Source organism: Triplophysa rosa, linkage group LG14 (genome assembly GCF_024868665.1).
Source record: "Triplophysa rosa linkage group LG14, Trosa_1v2, whole genome shotgun sequence".
NCBI classification, from domain to species: domain Eukaryota; kingdom Metazoa; phylum Chordata; class Actinopteri; order Cypriniformes; family Nemacheilidae; genus Triplophysa; species Triplophysa rosa.
In genome coordinates, this window is record NC_079903.1 from 16392923 (window position 1) to 16408932 (window position 16010).

At 39.0% G+C, this 16010-nt stretch overlaps 1 protein-coding gene across 4 annotated transcripts in view; it reads left to right on the forward strand.

Moving 5' to 3' along the window:
- gdpd5b (glycerophosphodiester phosphodiesterase domain containing 5b) overlaps positions 1–16010 on the forward strand; it is a 40813-nt gene that overhangs the window by 16747 nt on the left and 8056 nt on the right. For all 4 annotated transcript variants that reach the window (XR_008964291.1, XR_008964290.1, XM_057350864.1 and 1 more), the window contains exons 2-8: positions 2171–2345; positions 9055–9158; positions 11186–11279; positions 11488–11547; positions 11789–11887; positions 13834–13927; positions 14797–14942. Coding sequence is in view for 2 of the 4 variants with exons in the window: in XM_057350864.1 (XP_057206847.1) it covers positions 2229–2345; positions 9055–9158; positions 11186–11279; positions 11488–11547; positions 11789–11887; positions 13834–13927; positions 14797–14942 (714 nt within the window). In the remaining 2 variants the exon portion in view is untranslated. The remainder of the gene's footprint in view (positions 1–2170; positions 2346–9054; positions 9159–11185; positions 11280–11487; positions 11548–11788; positions 11888–13833; positions 13928–14796; positions 14943–16010) is intronic.

Below are 16010 nucleotides of genomic sequence, written 5' to 3' on the forward strand. Positions count from 1 at the left end.
GTGGACAAAATGTAAAATTATAATTGGTTCTATTGTCTTTTATCGTGTCATGTCGCGCAGCGCCACGTCCGGTGTAGACTGATTAAAGAGTAAATATTACAATGTCCTTAAAATTACATTTCATGCTGTGTGTAATGTTGCTGTGTGTGAATGTAAGCAGTCTGCCAAGCTGTAAAGCCGAAAGTGAATGAATAACAAAGTTATTGGCTTGTGAAAAAAGGAGCCGACTCTGAATCACGGAAACAAGTCGTCTGTCGTTCTAATTTCAGTTCCGGGTCGGATTTGCGTCACTACGTGTAATGCCCGCCTACGTTCCATATGCGACACTGCACGCGGTAGACCAATCACAGCAGAGTAGACCATCTGACCAATCAGATCAGAGTAGGCTGACAGAAAGGAGGGTATTAGACAGATGAATCGCCGAACGAATCATTTGAGAGTCAGTCAAGAAGTAAGGTAAATAACTGCCTATTATTATAAAATTAAAGTGTTTTTACACCGTGTATGTACGTAAACTTGTTGTTGGACACTCCATAAACCAAAGTAGGACCTTAAAAATAACAAATTATTTACTCTTTTACGCAGTGTTTTGCGCAAGTAAATTACATACATTCATTTAGCAGATGCTTTTATCCAAAGCGGCTTGCATACAAAGTCAATGCAAAGACGTGAATAGATGTGAACTCGCATCAGTGGCATTTTCTTTGCAAGTTGAAAAATTTCAACTTGAGCGAGAAATTCCTACTGTTTAACACGTCCGGACGTGTGAAGACACTCCTTGTCGCGCAATGTTTTACGCATCACTCGCGTGAAAATAACGAACTATTCCCACGAGTAATATAGTAATAGGAACGCGATTTGGTGTGAACGCAGCAATAGTGTTTTCTTAACATGTAGGAGGGTTCTGTGACATTTACATGAAGCCCTGATGACGGAACTAACACCCATTGCCCTGCTGGGTAGATTAATAACCGGATACGCCTCTCACCAGTGCACTGCAAAGGCTGCTGGGGGTCTCTGTTCTCTGCCTGATGTCCCTCATTACCATTTGGGCCCACACAGCAATGCTTCATTTAGCAGATAGGCAGATGAGCTATAAGGAGATATTATGTACCATGAATTTGGTGACCCTCCTGTGAGGCAAGCCTGGTGTGTTTTTTTTCCTACTCATTTTTTACTTCGACAAAAAATATGTGAAAAGGTTTTTGCGCTTGCATTTCCTGTATTTTTGTATTTCCTCATTTCTTATTTATGTTAAGGAAAGAGCTCTGTAATTACATGACAATGTTTTGGCTGATTCCGTAGACGCCCTGGTTTGCAAGATAAGAGGTTTAGTCCCTCTCCCGCAGTGACTGATAAGCAGTAGAAAATGTCTGAGCTGAGACAGCAGGAATGTGAATTGACTCTTGAGAAATTCAGTAATGATTACTAGAGGGATTCTGCAAATTTGGCATCAGACAGACATGAGTGTTGAAGGGGACAGTAGAGTTTTACTGGCAGATGACTGTCAAGCAGACAGACAAACAAAATTGTGTGGCTGTCAGGTTTAGAAGTCGCTGTAGACGGTTTCATCGGATGTACACGCCTGGCCCGAAGTTAACTTCCTGTCTGTGTTTGCTGATCAGTCTGGCTAGTGCCTAATAATGTAACTATTTATATATTTATTTAATTAATATTAATTTGTATTCCTATTTTATTGAATAATAATTGTATTAAAGAAACAATTAGTTGATTATTATTGTTTATTTACTGTATTAAATAAACAAGTTCTTGAATGGGTCGTGTAAACGTATTTAAGTTTAGCCAAATAACGATTCTTCCCAAAATAAAACTGACTAGACATACTTTTAACTTGCTAGCTAATGTAGTTTACTTGTTTTTTCTTTCGCTTGTTATCAGAAATAACTAGCGGGGACTCTATTCTTTGCAGATGTGTACCGGGAGTTAAGTTTGGGCTACAAAAGCGTGCATGTGCAGTAACGTTTGTTTATGTTGTTGCTTTGAAACCGTCTATAATTATAAATTATTAAACAGATTCAAAAGACTCTTAGTCCTCCTCACCTCCCCTTATATGATTTATGGGTGTGTCAGCTATTTTAGCATCACATGGCAGTAATGCTAATGTGCTGTTTGTTTATGCAGTGTTGTTTGTGTTGCTGTGTCTCTGCAGGGTCTTTGGCCGTCACTGGGATGATAGTGAGGTGGGCTGGAGACTGGATTGAAGGAGCATGGTGAAGCACCAACCTCTACAGGTCTATGAGAGACAGTTGTGTTTGTCATGTCTGACCGGGATCTACGGTTGCCGCTGGAAACGCTACCAGCGGTCACATGATGATACCACCAAGGTGAGTTACCCCGTCATCACTAAAGGCAAGTGTCTGTGATGTTCAAAGACTTTAGTTAAGCTTTCAGATTTCATGCTGACGTTCAGCACACATTGAGTAGTGGTCTTGATTCATTTGATTCAAGTTATCCATATTTTAAAAGTCATTACCTTTTTTTATCATTGGATGGAAAATAATTTTTTAGAAAAAGAATAATGAGTAGGCACAGTTTAAATAGCATAACATTTCCCAGAACAACCTACAGCTATGGTGGGTAGATCATGTTGTAAGGGTCATAGGATTAGTCAGAGTTTCCAAGAACACTTTTCACGAAATCAAAGTTCAGAGTAGTCAAGGGTCACGGTGCAGTACGGGGTCAAGAAAGAACTTGCAAGCGAATCAAAAGCTCTGTTCTCAATCAGACCAGTGAGGAGTATCCATTTTCATCTTTGTTTTTACATAGACATGATGTGTGTGTCTGTGTATGAAACCACAAGTTTATTATGAAACTCTAAGTTATGGGAAGGTCAGATTTGAGTTGTTCCTGATGCAAAGGCTGTTTCAAATGAAAGAGAGCTTAATTATTAAAGCTAGTTGGTCCAGTTTTGAGATATTACTGTTTTTACGTTACATAATGCTTAACATTAGCTGATAGTGGCTGAACATTATATAAGGAATCGTCTTTTTCCTTTTAGTTGGTTTTCTTTTGAAACGCTTACGTCTGCTTCTTCAATAGACTCAGGAAACGAATGGTCTTTTATGTATTAGACCTTTTTTCTAGGATACCGTTTCTGTGCAGTTGATTAAAGAACAAGCGCTTCGCATCAGTGCAATTGGGACATTATTTATGTGTGTTGAAAGCGCTGCCTGCAGACTGTCCACAAATGGTATTATCCTCATTGCCTAATGCAACGAAAGAGGCCAAGAGTCCTGGAGGAGGGATGTTCTGCCTTTAGCACTACTTCTAATCAAAACATGACCGGTCTATTTAACATTACTGTTTCAGTTCTAAAATATATACATTAAAATATTTTTTGTTAATACAAATTTTATTATGTATTAAAGGTACATACAGTACATGTAGTACTGTATATAAGGAAATTTGTGTCACTATATGAAAACACATGTGGACATTTTTTGCATGCATCCAATAACCTGTACATTGATAAACTTTTGATTAACCCGTACTGTACTTCAAAAAAAAATATTTGAATCAAACAGATAAAACTCCCCGAAGGTACAATTATTAAATGAGTGTTTTGCCTTGGAGCATTACTGTTTTCACATGTGTACTTTGTAAAGGTCCCTGTGGGAGAAGATCGTTGGGGCACAATTGCGTGTCAGAGATCCATACTGTGTAAGATGAGATGAAAGCGAAAGTAGGAGACTTTGTGTTAAACTGGTTGCCTAGCTTGCAGAGCAGGAGACACGGTTGTCAAAAAAACCAAGATAAAGCTTGTAGAGATGTGTGCCGATATCTAAAGCATGATCATCTCACATTACAGTCTGTAATTGTACAAATACTGGAATACCTTGAAATGTAAATACTTTGATAATACAACTATTCAGTAGTATGTACTATGTCAAAATACCATGGTATGCATCTGATCACTGTGTTTGTAAGGGCATGAGTTTGCTTTTCAAGCCTTTTAAAGATTCAGAATGTGGTTTGACCAGGTGCATGTGCTTGGATGCATATCTACAATCACTGGGCCTTTGGATCGATGCCTAATACAATAAAACAGCCAAAAAGGTGCAGATATAGATTTCCATTTCCATTCCACATTGCCCCGGTTTCCTGTTGTTCTCTGACTCTCAGCTGCTCATACAGTGCCGTCAGCATTTTTTGGCTTAGTCTTGTCTATCCGCACCAGGAGGCCTTACACTGTCCACAGAAAGAGCCAGTTCAGCTGTCTGAGCGAGCGAGCGAATGAGCGAGAGAGAGAGAGAGACCGATACCAGAGCGCTCCATGCATCATAGCGAGTCCTGTCAATGAATACAGTCAGTGTAGTTTCCTGTCACTTTTAAAAGAGATACAGGATACGCTTCACTCATTCATCAGAATTTGACCTTCGTCCCTAAACTCTTGCTCTTCCCCAGATGGCCATCGATGATGCAAAGATACATATTTTATGATTCCAGTATTGGTGTTAAACGCCATTCAGAACTTTCAGTATTATCTGTATTAATTATGTGTATTATTAATACAACAGATATTTAGTTCTGTTGAGTTTACCTGCAGTCTTGTGTCTGGTGAGTGTGAGAGTATACGTTGACCGTCTACTGTTTAAGATGTTTAGGCTAGCGTGTGCTCCACTGAAAAGAGATCCTCCTCAGTAATAATTGAGTTTTTCCGTTTGCTCATCCCTTTACTTCCAACACAAAGGGCCTGTGAATAGGAGTGTACTCATCTCCCATGGGCTCCAGCTCTGTAAAAGCAATACAGCTCATAATATAACTATACGGTCCAGTGTGTAATTTTTGGAGGATCTATTGACAGAAATGCAATATAATTTACATAAATATGTCTTCAGAGGTGTATAAAGACCTTATAATGAATCGTAATGTTTTAATTACATTAGTAGTTTATTATTTAAATGATAAAAGCTCATCTCAGTCGTCCTGTATTGTTGCAGCTCCATGTGTCGCTCGTAATTTACGGGAACTATTGAGGGGCTCCATGAAACGCCATTGCTGTGAAAACGCGGTTCTTTAAAGTGAATTGATGCTACTGTCTCTCTCAAGGGCTCTGATCTTGCCCAGAGCAGCACGCGAGACACAACTGCCAGTGTCACTTCAAAAACAAGTACATACATGATGCCCCCGGAGACAACCTGCAGACACGGTTGTGTTACATGCGTCTTCAAAAACGCCAGCAATGTGGCTCTTAAAGTCATGTCATCCCTCAAAAAACACGATTCGGCCTGTGATTTACTTTCTGCTGCCCAGACAACGTTTTGCACATCCAATCCTCTTTGATGGGATGTCCTGCATTAATGTGGATTCAGATGTAATAGGACGGTTTAGTTTCCCCTCTCCACGAGTCTCTCCACTCTCCTTTGTCACACTGTGTTTTAGGATTATGATTACGGATGAAAGCACGTCAGCATTTAAACAGCCCTGTCAAAGGTATCTGTTGGTGAATTCTAATGCCAGCACATTTCCTAATGCCAGGAAGGTTTTTGTCATGTTTAAACTCTCCCTGTCTGTCAGCATGAAGATGATTATTTTACAGTAGATTTCGATTACAGTTTTGCTTCTCAAGGGATTTTGTCCTGTTCAGAAACTAATGGGGTATATGCACACGGGGACGATGACGTACTTCCGCTAAAATCTCAGCCAGCTAGGTCACTTCTGCTCTCATAGCACTAAGGGGATTTTTCACCAAGTGATAACGATGCGTTTACTAAGAAAACTTTCAAATTTCGTCGAACCGACAGCACTACGGGTGAGCATTGTTAAGTGCCTCTGTGATCATGCCTCTAGTAAGTGCAAAAGTTCACTTCGCTTTTTTTCTATTTGTTGATGTACCTTGAAACGGATCGCCTGAAGTGCTTCTCCTTTTTGGTTGTCGACGTGTGGCGAAGTGTTTGAATAATTAGACTCACGTTGTTGATCGTAATCCTATGTGCGTCTTGAAGCGAAGCGCCATTGCTCCCTACGGCGCAGGATTTAACAGCTTGGCTAAGATTTTAGCGAAAGTACGTCATCGACCCGTATGCATACCCCATTAGGAAAATTATTTTTTGCAATGTAATTGCTCGTTTTAGCTCCACCGTGTAAAAATAACTTGATTTTTTTGCATCTAAATTTAGTTACAGATGGGATTACCACTGAATGATACTGTTACAGTATGACAGCATCTCTCCTTTCTCAAATTAGGCAGCCGGCCTCCTGTGTTCTTTGCCCTTTTCTGACTGGGTATTTAGCAGTCCAGTGGGATTCACTACCATTTGTGCCACTAGGGAACAGATGTGTGAAGGTAAAAACTTACTGTATGAATAAATCATATGATGGGGGCATGAAAGCCAGGTTGCATAGATGAAAATTTAATGCCTTAAAACTGAATGTGTTGGTTCAGCTTGGTTTCCATGTTTGTCTAGGAAATGCAAACATGGAAACTGATGGCTAATTTTCATAATTGCCCCCGATGTATGGCAGATTTTAGTCTGAGATATTGTAATTACGCTCTATATTTCAGTTTCAGATATGCCTCTTTAACTTAATGAGAATCATTAAACTCAGCCACTGTAACCGTTGCATATTACCCCACTTGTGCTTATTAGTGAAAGTCCACCGCATTTACTTTAATTATAGCTGTAAAACAAATGTGCTGTGGAGCTTTGCTGGGATTGCTTAAGTGACTCATTCTACTGTATTTTTATCTTATTACATACATCTTTATAAAAACATGTCCACAATGACTTTGATGGTTATGGCCCTGATTTAGGTGAAGGCAGTTCTTCGGTCTCGCAGAATTCTCCCCTCCTTTCAGGAAATCTGCCCTGAATTGATCTTGATACTAAGTGGCTGAGTGGCGATGTCATTTCAGATCACCTTGGCACGAATAAGCTTGTAAATAAGACTTTTAGATTTAATGACTTCTTGTTTAGATAAAACTATGCTGATTTACTGTACGGTATATGTCCATAATGATGTTGGTATGAAAACACAGTTGGGTTTATCACAGTCTTTACGCTACTTCCACCCCTTCCGGGGGGAATGAAGATGGTTTATAAAGGGGTGATTTTTAAAGATTTACTGAACACCTATGACACAATGGCATTTTTATCATGTGTCAGTTTCATTTTTTTTGGTATGTCAGTACTAAACAATACCGCTGTTGATATTTTATGACATTGTTGGGAAATCATTTGGAATCACAATAGCACATTTTCAACATTTGACCTGTTTTTGATGTTATTGATTTGATGTAATCAGGCAGCCTGTGGTGCTGGTGGGAGATTCTCGGTTTAGCAGTATTTATTTATTTATGCTTTTGTTCTCTTAAAATTACCCATAATCCTCTTTATTTCTATATTTAGGTGTTTTTGGATGATGGGGTTTAGGAATTATTACATGCTTCTAACTGCTTTTTGTGTGCTAAGTGGAACATTCATTTCCAACCGTGTGTATTGCCCTGTACTCCTTATGACAGACTGTGGCTGCGTCCGAAATCGCATACTGTGACAGTACGTACTGAATTTGAATAAGTACCTACCTATTGGCCATCAAAACAGTATGTTCTATATAGTATGAGTGGGAGTAGTATGAATACATTTCGGACATACTGCGTCCGCCATGTTTTATGGTCATGTGACCCGTATGCTCTTTGACCTATGACGTATTAACAACAACCTACACGTGAGCGTTGATAAAAACATAATTTAGTGACGAGAAATTAATTTATTGGCACTTACGTTAAAAACGGACGTCCGCCTTAAAGTTTTCCGCTATATTTATTTGATTTACTTTTGAAATTTGACCGTTGCTCAGCTCCCGTGGCATCATGGGATAGAGAAGTCACGAATCTCGGCGGAAGTAGTAGACCATCCGGGTATTTCTCGCTTACTGTTTTTTGCATACTGACGTTTCGGACATACTATTCATGACTCATACTCATTTTCGCCTACTATATAGTATGGAAGTAGGCGATTTCGGACGCAGCCCGTGTCTTCTTTCTGGGTGAAGAAAATGATTTTGACGTTGTGAGTTCTTTCCATCAAAGCTGGATTTTATTGAATTACTCTTGTCATTGCAGGTTGACTTCCTGAAGTGTGTTGCATGAAAATAAAGACAAATGCACAAGTTTGACTGATTATGTAATTTGTCTACTTTTTCAAGGAACGCCCATCCAAGTATTATGCAGGAATAACTGGACCTGACATTTGTTTCCCAGTGTGGTTGCCGTGTCTTTAGCACTGAACCATCACAATTGATTAAAGAAGACAACCATTAAGAGAAATGACTGTGATTTGATTTATTTTTGTGATTTATTTGATTAATCCACAAAGCCACGTTTTGTAATTTCATTTTGTGCTTTTGAAAACACAAACACTTAATCGTCTGGGATGCATATAAATAGTGTTATTCTCATATGAAGGTGTTTGTATTTGTGGTTTGTTGGGTATTGTTTAGCGTTAGGCTGAGCCAGGGGTGAGTGTAAAAAGAATATGTGTGGGAAGTGCTAGCAATAAAATTAATGTCCATTTCAGAGAAGTTATTCTTTGTTTTCGTGTGAATAATGATAGTGCTTGATAAACACATGAAGGTTGCATGGATGAATGGATTGCCTTTATATCATTCTTGGTGTGTTTTTTAAGAAAGTGAGAGCATATAGCGGATCAGGCTCGAGGAACAAAGTCTCCCATGCCCTGCAGAGAACAGAAGTCATTTTTTACTAATGAAACGATAATGAAGGCAAATCTCACTCTTGAAGCAGCTCTATTAAACCTAATAGAGTTTCATATGGGTGCAGTCATATCCTGAGGCACTTGTATATTACATTTCTTTGAAATTTTTTAAAGTGGATAGTAAAATTGATTTGATGACAGTTTTCGAAAAATTGTTTCCCATCTAATTACGAAGATTTATCCTTTGGCACTCCGCTTGTGTTAGATTATGACAATCTCATTTATTACTGAAGCTGATCGACAGATCATGTGGAACCAGATTCATCTAATATGCGCTTCATCAGTTTTTTTTGTATATTGTGTTTTTCTGTTTTAGTGGGAGTGTTTGTGGTCCTTCATACTCTTCTGCACTTTCTCCTTGTTACTGGTGTGGTTTTACTTCTGGTGGGAAGCCCACAATGACTACAGTGAGTTTAACTGGTGAGTAAGCTTTATAACATTATACTTTAAAAAAAATCAAAATCCTAAATCTTTAATTCACCGAAGAAGCACATACAAGAACCTCATGAGCTTTCCCGAAACAAATTTGGGATAATCCCGCTCTTAATGTAATCCGCAGGTCATGAGTTCAGAGTTTTCTGCTAAAACAGATCGCATGAAACTTTAACAGACTGACTGATTTATGGTCAGTTAGAATTCTCTCTTACTTGAATACTGCTGAATAGACTTTATCATTTAATACATATACTGTATGTATTTTGCTGTATTACTTAACAACAACATGTATAATGTTGACATTGCATACACATATAGCAAGTGGGGGCAAATTATAATCCCAGAAAACCAAGTTTGCTTTTAAAACTTTTGGCCATCTGACGTTAAAAAACACAGTTGATATTACTTTTGATGTGTCACACATGATAAAGGAAAATTGGGCGCATTGCATTGTGGGATACAGTTCCCACTGCATTTGCGCTCTGCAGTATATCGCGAATTTTTCCAGAAATGTCGGTTATTCATGTATTTTATGCATACAGGAAATTTGCATACTGTCTGAATAATGCTGTCTAACATTCACACACACCGAAAAAAACTCACATTTCTATTCATTCTTAGTTTAGCTACTAAACAATGACATTTTCACAGTAACCATGTCGTCAGCAGATGTTCCAGGAACCACATACTCGGTCACAATAAAGGACGTTGTTTGCTTTGTCCCTCAAGGTCGTTTTTTGTTTCGTTCATCTCCTGTTTTCTCTTCAGTTTCAATGTCACCTCTCTTCCTTATGTGGCTCCACACTCCCGCCCCCATCACCCCCTGCATACTCTCAGGAGTAGTACATGAGTCATTGAGGCCACTGTAGAGGACAAGAGGCTTGATTCATAACAACCTCCACTAATGTCTCGTGGGACTGTGTCAGTAGAATCGGTGATAAGACAGGAGATGCATCTAGCTGGCAAATCATTGATATGGCCTCACCCACCAAGCTGCTGTTTGGTCAATCAATAGCAAAGGAATTAGGGCAGACTGCCCCCTTTGGATTATGGTTCTAAACTGTGTTTAGACTAACATACTAAAATTCAGTTCCATGCATATTTCACACATAATGTATGCATAAAATACCTGAATGACATACTATATTTTAGACCACCATGGTCGCTCGACATCAACATCACCTCCAAACCTGCTTTATTACAAACATGTTCCCTCTTTCAAAACTACTACGTGAATGAATCTCCATCCACTTTTATGAGATTCGATTTGTGCCCATGTAGAATTATTTTAGATTTTTATGCGGGGTGATGTTTAGCATCCCTCCACCACGTCTGTAGGCACTCTAAGCAACCCCTGTTTTAAAGACATGTAAAAGCTTTTAAAAAATCACGATTGAGTTATTAAGGTCTGTTTTGCTGTAGAATAAGACATGAAAATGTTTAAAGCTTTGTTAAGCATAAATCTTATTTCAGGCATTTACCAAAAGAACATTGACTTTGGGACGATGGAACCAGAAGTGCTAAAATGCTAACTATGGGTTATTCATACAAAAATACATCCTCCCCGCGACACTCTATTTGAAACATTTGCTTTGAAATAATACCTTACTGAAAAGCTAGTCAAAAGCGAGTATTCCATCCTGAACATTTTGTTTAGATGCTAAGAAAGACAATCCTGATTCTGATACTGCGTCCTACCGTTTTTTTGTTGTTGTTTGTTTGTTTCAAAGATACCCACTAGGAATCGGATGCTTTTTGCAAAACAGATGTCTCTCTCATCCTCCTCTTTTGCAAAAGTGTTGTTATACAATCCCCAGCTCTTATGAAAGTGAACCCGAGAAATGGTATCTGTAAAAAGCTTAATTCCCTGTATTTCTCAAGGGTGGAATTATTTGGTATTAGTCCATAACAGACAGGAACAGATATGAAGACATTATGTTCTGGTTTAGCTCATCAAAGTGAACACAAGTGATATGTGAAACTATCCCTTAAATACACTGTATGTCATGCAGGTTTTTATACAACCGTTCAGGGGAGTGGAGCGATGGAACCGTTCCCATACTGGCCACCACAGCAGCTGGATTCACCTATATTGCATTTTTAATGGTAAGTTACCACCAATACTGCTGCACTGTGGCTTTACACACCAAAACCTCTCCACAACCACCAACTATCTCTCACATACATGTGTACATGTTGACTAGTTCACTATTCTGCAGTGTTTTAACTCCACAGTTCTCAGTTTATCTAAGCAAATGCTGTCTGTTGTTTTCGATGTCCACTTTACTCGGAGTAATATTTATCCTTGTTGCAGATTTTAGCTCTGTGTCATGTCGGTGTCGGGCAGCAGTTGAACTTACACTGGCTCCACAAGGTATCTGTCAACCTTTTAACTGCTCTTATACCCAGAATAGAAAAAGAGAGATCTGTCTGCTTGTGCAAGACGGGCCAAATGAACCTCGACAGTGTCACATGCATCTTGTTATGCCCTGAGGATTTCTGTCTATTGGCACTGTGAAGTAGTCTTTCTTGTTTAGTTATGAACAGACAGTTTGGATGTGGAATGTGTAGAATATTTGTAGGGGTATTCTAAAAGGATGTTTTTGTCTTGCTAGATTGGTGTGACGGTTGCGTTGCTCACTACAATAATCGGTGTGATATCGGTCACACAGATGTGGGGGGAGGAATGGGATGTCATTTGGATTTCTCTTCAGGTATGTTTATTTAAATATTTATATAATATTTATAATACATAATGTAAAATTCACACTCTTGGTTATTAAAGCTGCAATCCATAACTTTTATCCGTCTACTGTAATTTTGGTTCAGAACATAAAATTGCACTTTATGTACAATGTGTGTTTACAACAACTGACTGATTCTCGCAGAATCTGACCCAAGCACTCATGATATACAGCCACAGAAAAAAGTTGTTTGTGAAATTTTCATTTAATTAGCATTTTCAGATGTATTGTGGCCATTTCAGTCTAGTGTCTGTTGAATTTCAACAAAATCAAACCTCAGGAGTGACATGAAGTCATCCAATGAGGTTATTGAGGTTATCACATTAAAAACGATTTATGAACTTTTCCTAAATACATATATACAATATTACTGTTGTATTGCTTAAAAGTGAATATGAACTTGTTTTCTTTGCAGTAATTGAGGTCTGAAAAAATACAGAGCATCTTTTCTGTTATTTTGGCCTATTTCTCTTGTTTTCAATTTCTGCAAATAGAAACAATATTTTTATTTGAAATTTGGTAAATAATATTGTTAGTAGTTCACATTTCACCTAAACGCATACCTATAAATGGTCAATTTTAAAACCAGAAAAGCTTTCCATTAGGGGTGTGACGAGACACTTTTTCCACGAGATGAGACGAGACTCGGTTCACGAGACGAGATTTTTAGACTTTTTTTAAAGAAATCCTCAATGATGAAATATATAGGGGAAAAAGTATTTTAATCACCTTAAAAACACAAAATGCAAAAAATGTAGCCATTATAAAATCAACTTGTACTTTATGAAACAAAATAAACTTCTATTTTAATTAATTATATTATGCAGTAATAAACAATATGTAAACACTGCAGAATGTTTTGTCACAAACTCAACTGACAGGCAGTAATTGCACAAAAATGATGCGTTCGATTTTCTTAACAGGCGCAGCTTTTAGTAAAGAGCTTTGGTTGTTTTCTCTATATGCTTTTTGCATAGTGCTGGTGTTAGCAGAGGTGCGATCTTATCACACTGTCAATCCTCCTTCCTCCACTGACTGAACCCTCACAGCCTTCAGAGAAACAGTTCAAACTACATAAACACATCATGTTTTATGCTAACATTGCACAGAGACACATGATCCATTTTTGAAGAGGTTTGCCTGTGAATGTATTTAAAATAACGTAATGTGAACTTGCAATTGCTATACGGTACTTGTGGTACAGTCTGCTGCTGTTCAACCGCATGCTCCCAAAGCGTTATTGGCAGCACGAACCTCCGTAAACACTAGTGCTTGTGTGCGAGGTGCTGCAGACGCACGCGAACATTGAAACCCATCCGTGTAGCGTGTGTTTACATAGAAAAACAGTGGGAAAGTTGCGTCGCGGTATGGAAAATCATGTCGTCTATGAATGGCCGGGCTGGTCACTGTAGCTCACAGCATGCACATACTTTGTGCAGTTATTAGCGTGTTCTGTACAGTAATGTAAACAGGTCGCACCACAACAAAATGTGCACTCACACAAATGCTCCCAAATATATTTTGAGGTCGCACAGGTTAAATTTAGGGAGCATATGCGACCAAAATGGTCGCAATTTCGAGCCCAGCACACCATCACGCCAATTGCGTGAGGATATTGTGTTCTCCTCGCGAGATCTCGTGCCACAAGATCTCATCACACCCCTACTTTCCATGTCTGTAAATCATAGTATAAATCACTACAGTTGTGAATCGTGGAACAGTAAGTGTGTTTAACACTTATTGAGCACATACATAAACAAGGTTTTTTGTTTGTTTAACCAAAAATGTTACAGATTGCAGCTTTAACCGTATTTAGCGTCAAATCTTCATCCAATTTCTGCAGATATTATGAGGTTTTTATTCCATATCTGGAAAGTTATCTTTAAAATCGTAAGAGATGATTGTCTATTCTTCAGGCTACAGGTCCATTCTTGCACATCGGTGCTTTAGCTGCGGTCACAGCTTTGGCCTGGCTGATAGCTGGACAGGTGGCAAGAGCAGAGAAAACCAGTAAGCCCGCATCCACCTTAAGATTCACAATCAGTTACGAATCACTATTGACCAGATGTTAATAATTAAAAGGAGTCGTGAGAAAAATGTTTTGTACCTATCGATACATTCTTCTGTCCAATCGTCACATCATGAGACAGCGTTATCTCCACTAACTCAATGAGCTGCTTGTTTCATGTTACAACGTTAAGTGACATTAATACACTGCTATCGATTCCTCATTTCAGTTTAACCAAGCTCATCTGATTCTATCAAGCACACATTTAACTGGCTCCTCTAATTTAAGTGACCAGACGCTTTAGTCTCCATTGTTGAAAATTAAGAGTTCCTCAGGGACATATTTTGTCTTAATGATCTCTGAAGTTCGCGAAGTAGTCGCTACATTCATTTAAATAGGAACATGTTTCGTTATATCCGAAGGCTCAAAACATGTGGAGTGTGGACACAAGAGCTTCTAGCTACACAAGCTATTTCACGTGTCGCTGCGAATGTGTCAAAACAAAATTTGCAATGCAGCGGAAGAACGGTGCATTCTCAGTGTTGCCTCAAGGGATGTTATAGTGCATTAGCTCTACAGTGAGTTTTCTCTTTCAGTTCGGCTGCTGTTATGAGAGCAACAGTTTAAAGACAATCTTGCTGTATCAGCAGCCACACCCTTTAACTGTTGACATGTTTAAAGCTGGTTGCTGGAATAACAGTGCATTCGTCTGCTTTGCATACTCCTATAAAACATGTTAAAGCCTTAAAGCTCCATTACACGCCACTCCATTAACGTGAGTCTCTCAGCTACTTCAGGTGATAACAGAACAGATGAAGTGCCATTTTTTGACAGTATATGGTGTATGCCACTAAGCTGTTGTTTTTCACAGGGTTCCAGGTGATGGTTCTCCTCATCTACCTGTGTGTTCTCCTCACACTCTACTTTATTCCTCTGTCGATCACTTCACCCTGCATCATGGACCGTGGGAGTCTCAAAGCAGCCCCCGGCATCATCGGCCATCAAGGAGCTCCGATGGTGAGCTGCCAGATCCTTCGCTAAGTGTGGCATTGGACGTCGGCGGAGGCTCTGTAGTTCCTCCTTACCTCTGCCTCCCCATCTTTTCCATCCTTTCTCTGTCTTTCCATCCCTTGCTCTTTTTCTCTCTCTTGCCTTCTCTGCCTCCATTTATCTTTCTCATATTTCTCTCCCTTGCTTCTCGTGGCTATAAATAACTCGGGGAAAGAGCCACTGAGGTTCTCTGTGTAGGCGTCTTTATAAAGAATTTTTCATATACTTGTACACCCGTGTGTATTTTGCTCTGAAGCAGCACATGATGTGAACGTGCAGTTACTGTTTTATTGGCCATAAGAAATGGTGAATAAGAATGTTAAAGGAATAGTTCACCCAAAAATAAAAATGAATTTACCAACCTAGAAGTTGTTTCTAACCTACATACATTTTCTTGTTGTGCTAAACGCAACGAAATATGTTTGGAAGAATGTTTGTAATCACAAGTTTTGGGGCACCATCGACTACCATTGTTTTTCTTCCTACTATGGGAGTCAGTTGTGCCCCAGAACTGACTGGTTTCCCACATTCTTCAACTTCAGGGTGAGTAAATGATGAGACTTTTTATTTTGGGGTGAACTATCCCTTTAACTCTGGGTTTTTAAAGTACATTGAGTTGGTATTAAATCAAGTGTAGACGGGTTTTAATATTTTCCAGAGTAAAGGATAAATCATGTTAAACATGAAACATTAACCCAGGTTTCTATTGGTTAATATGTTTCGCACTGTTCAATTTCGATTGGAGAAAATGAACAACATCCCAGCATTCTCATCGGTGGCAAGCCGCAACTCCGTTTGGTTTAACCCACGTTGTTACACGACATTTCAGCTGGCCATTTAATGAACGATGTGTGATCATCGTTTTTTTTTTGGAAGAACAAAGAGAGTGCCACTCCTAGCTACAGCTGTAAACAGCCAAGTTCAGGTCCAAAACAAGCCCACGCAACACCAAAGTGTAGTATTGATGACGAGGGCCATAACCGTAAGTGCTCTCAAAAGACACACAGCACACTGCACCGGTTGATCTATTGTGTT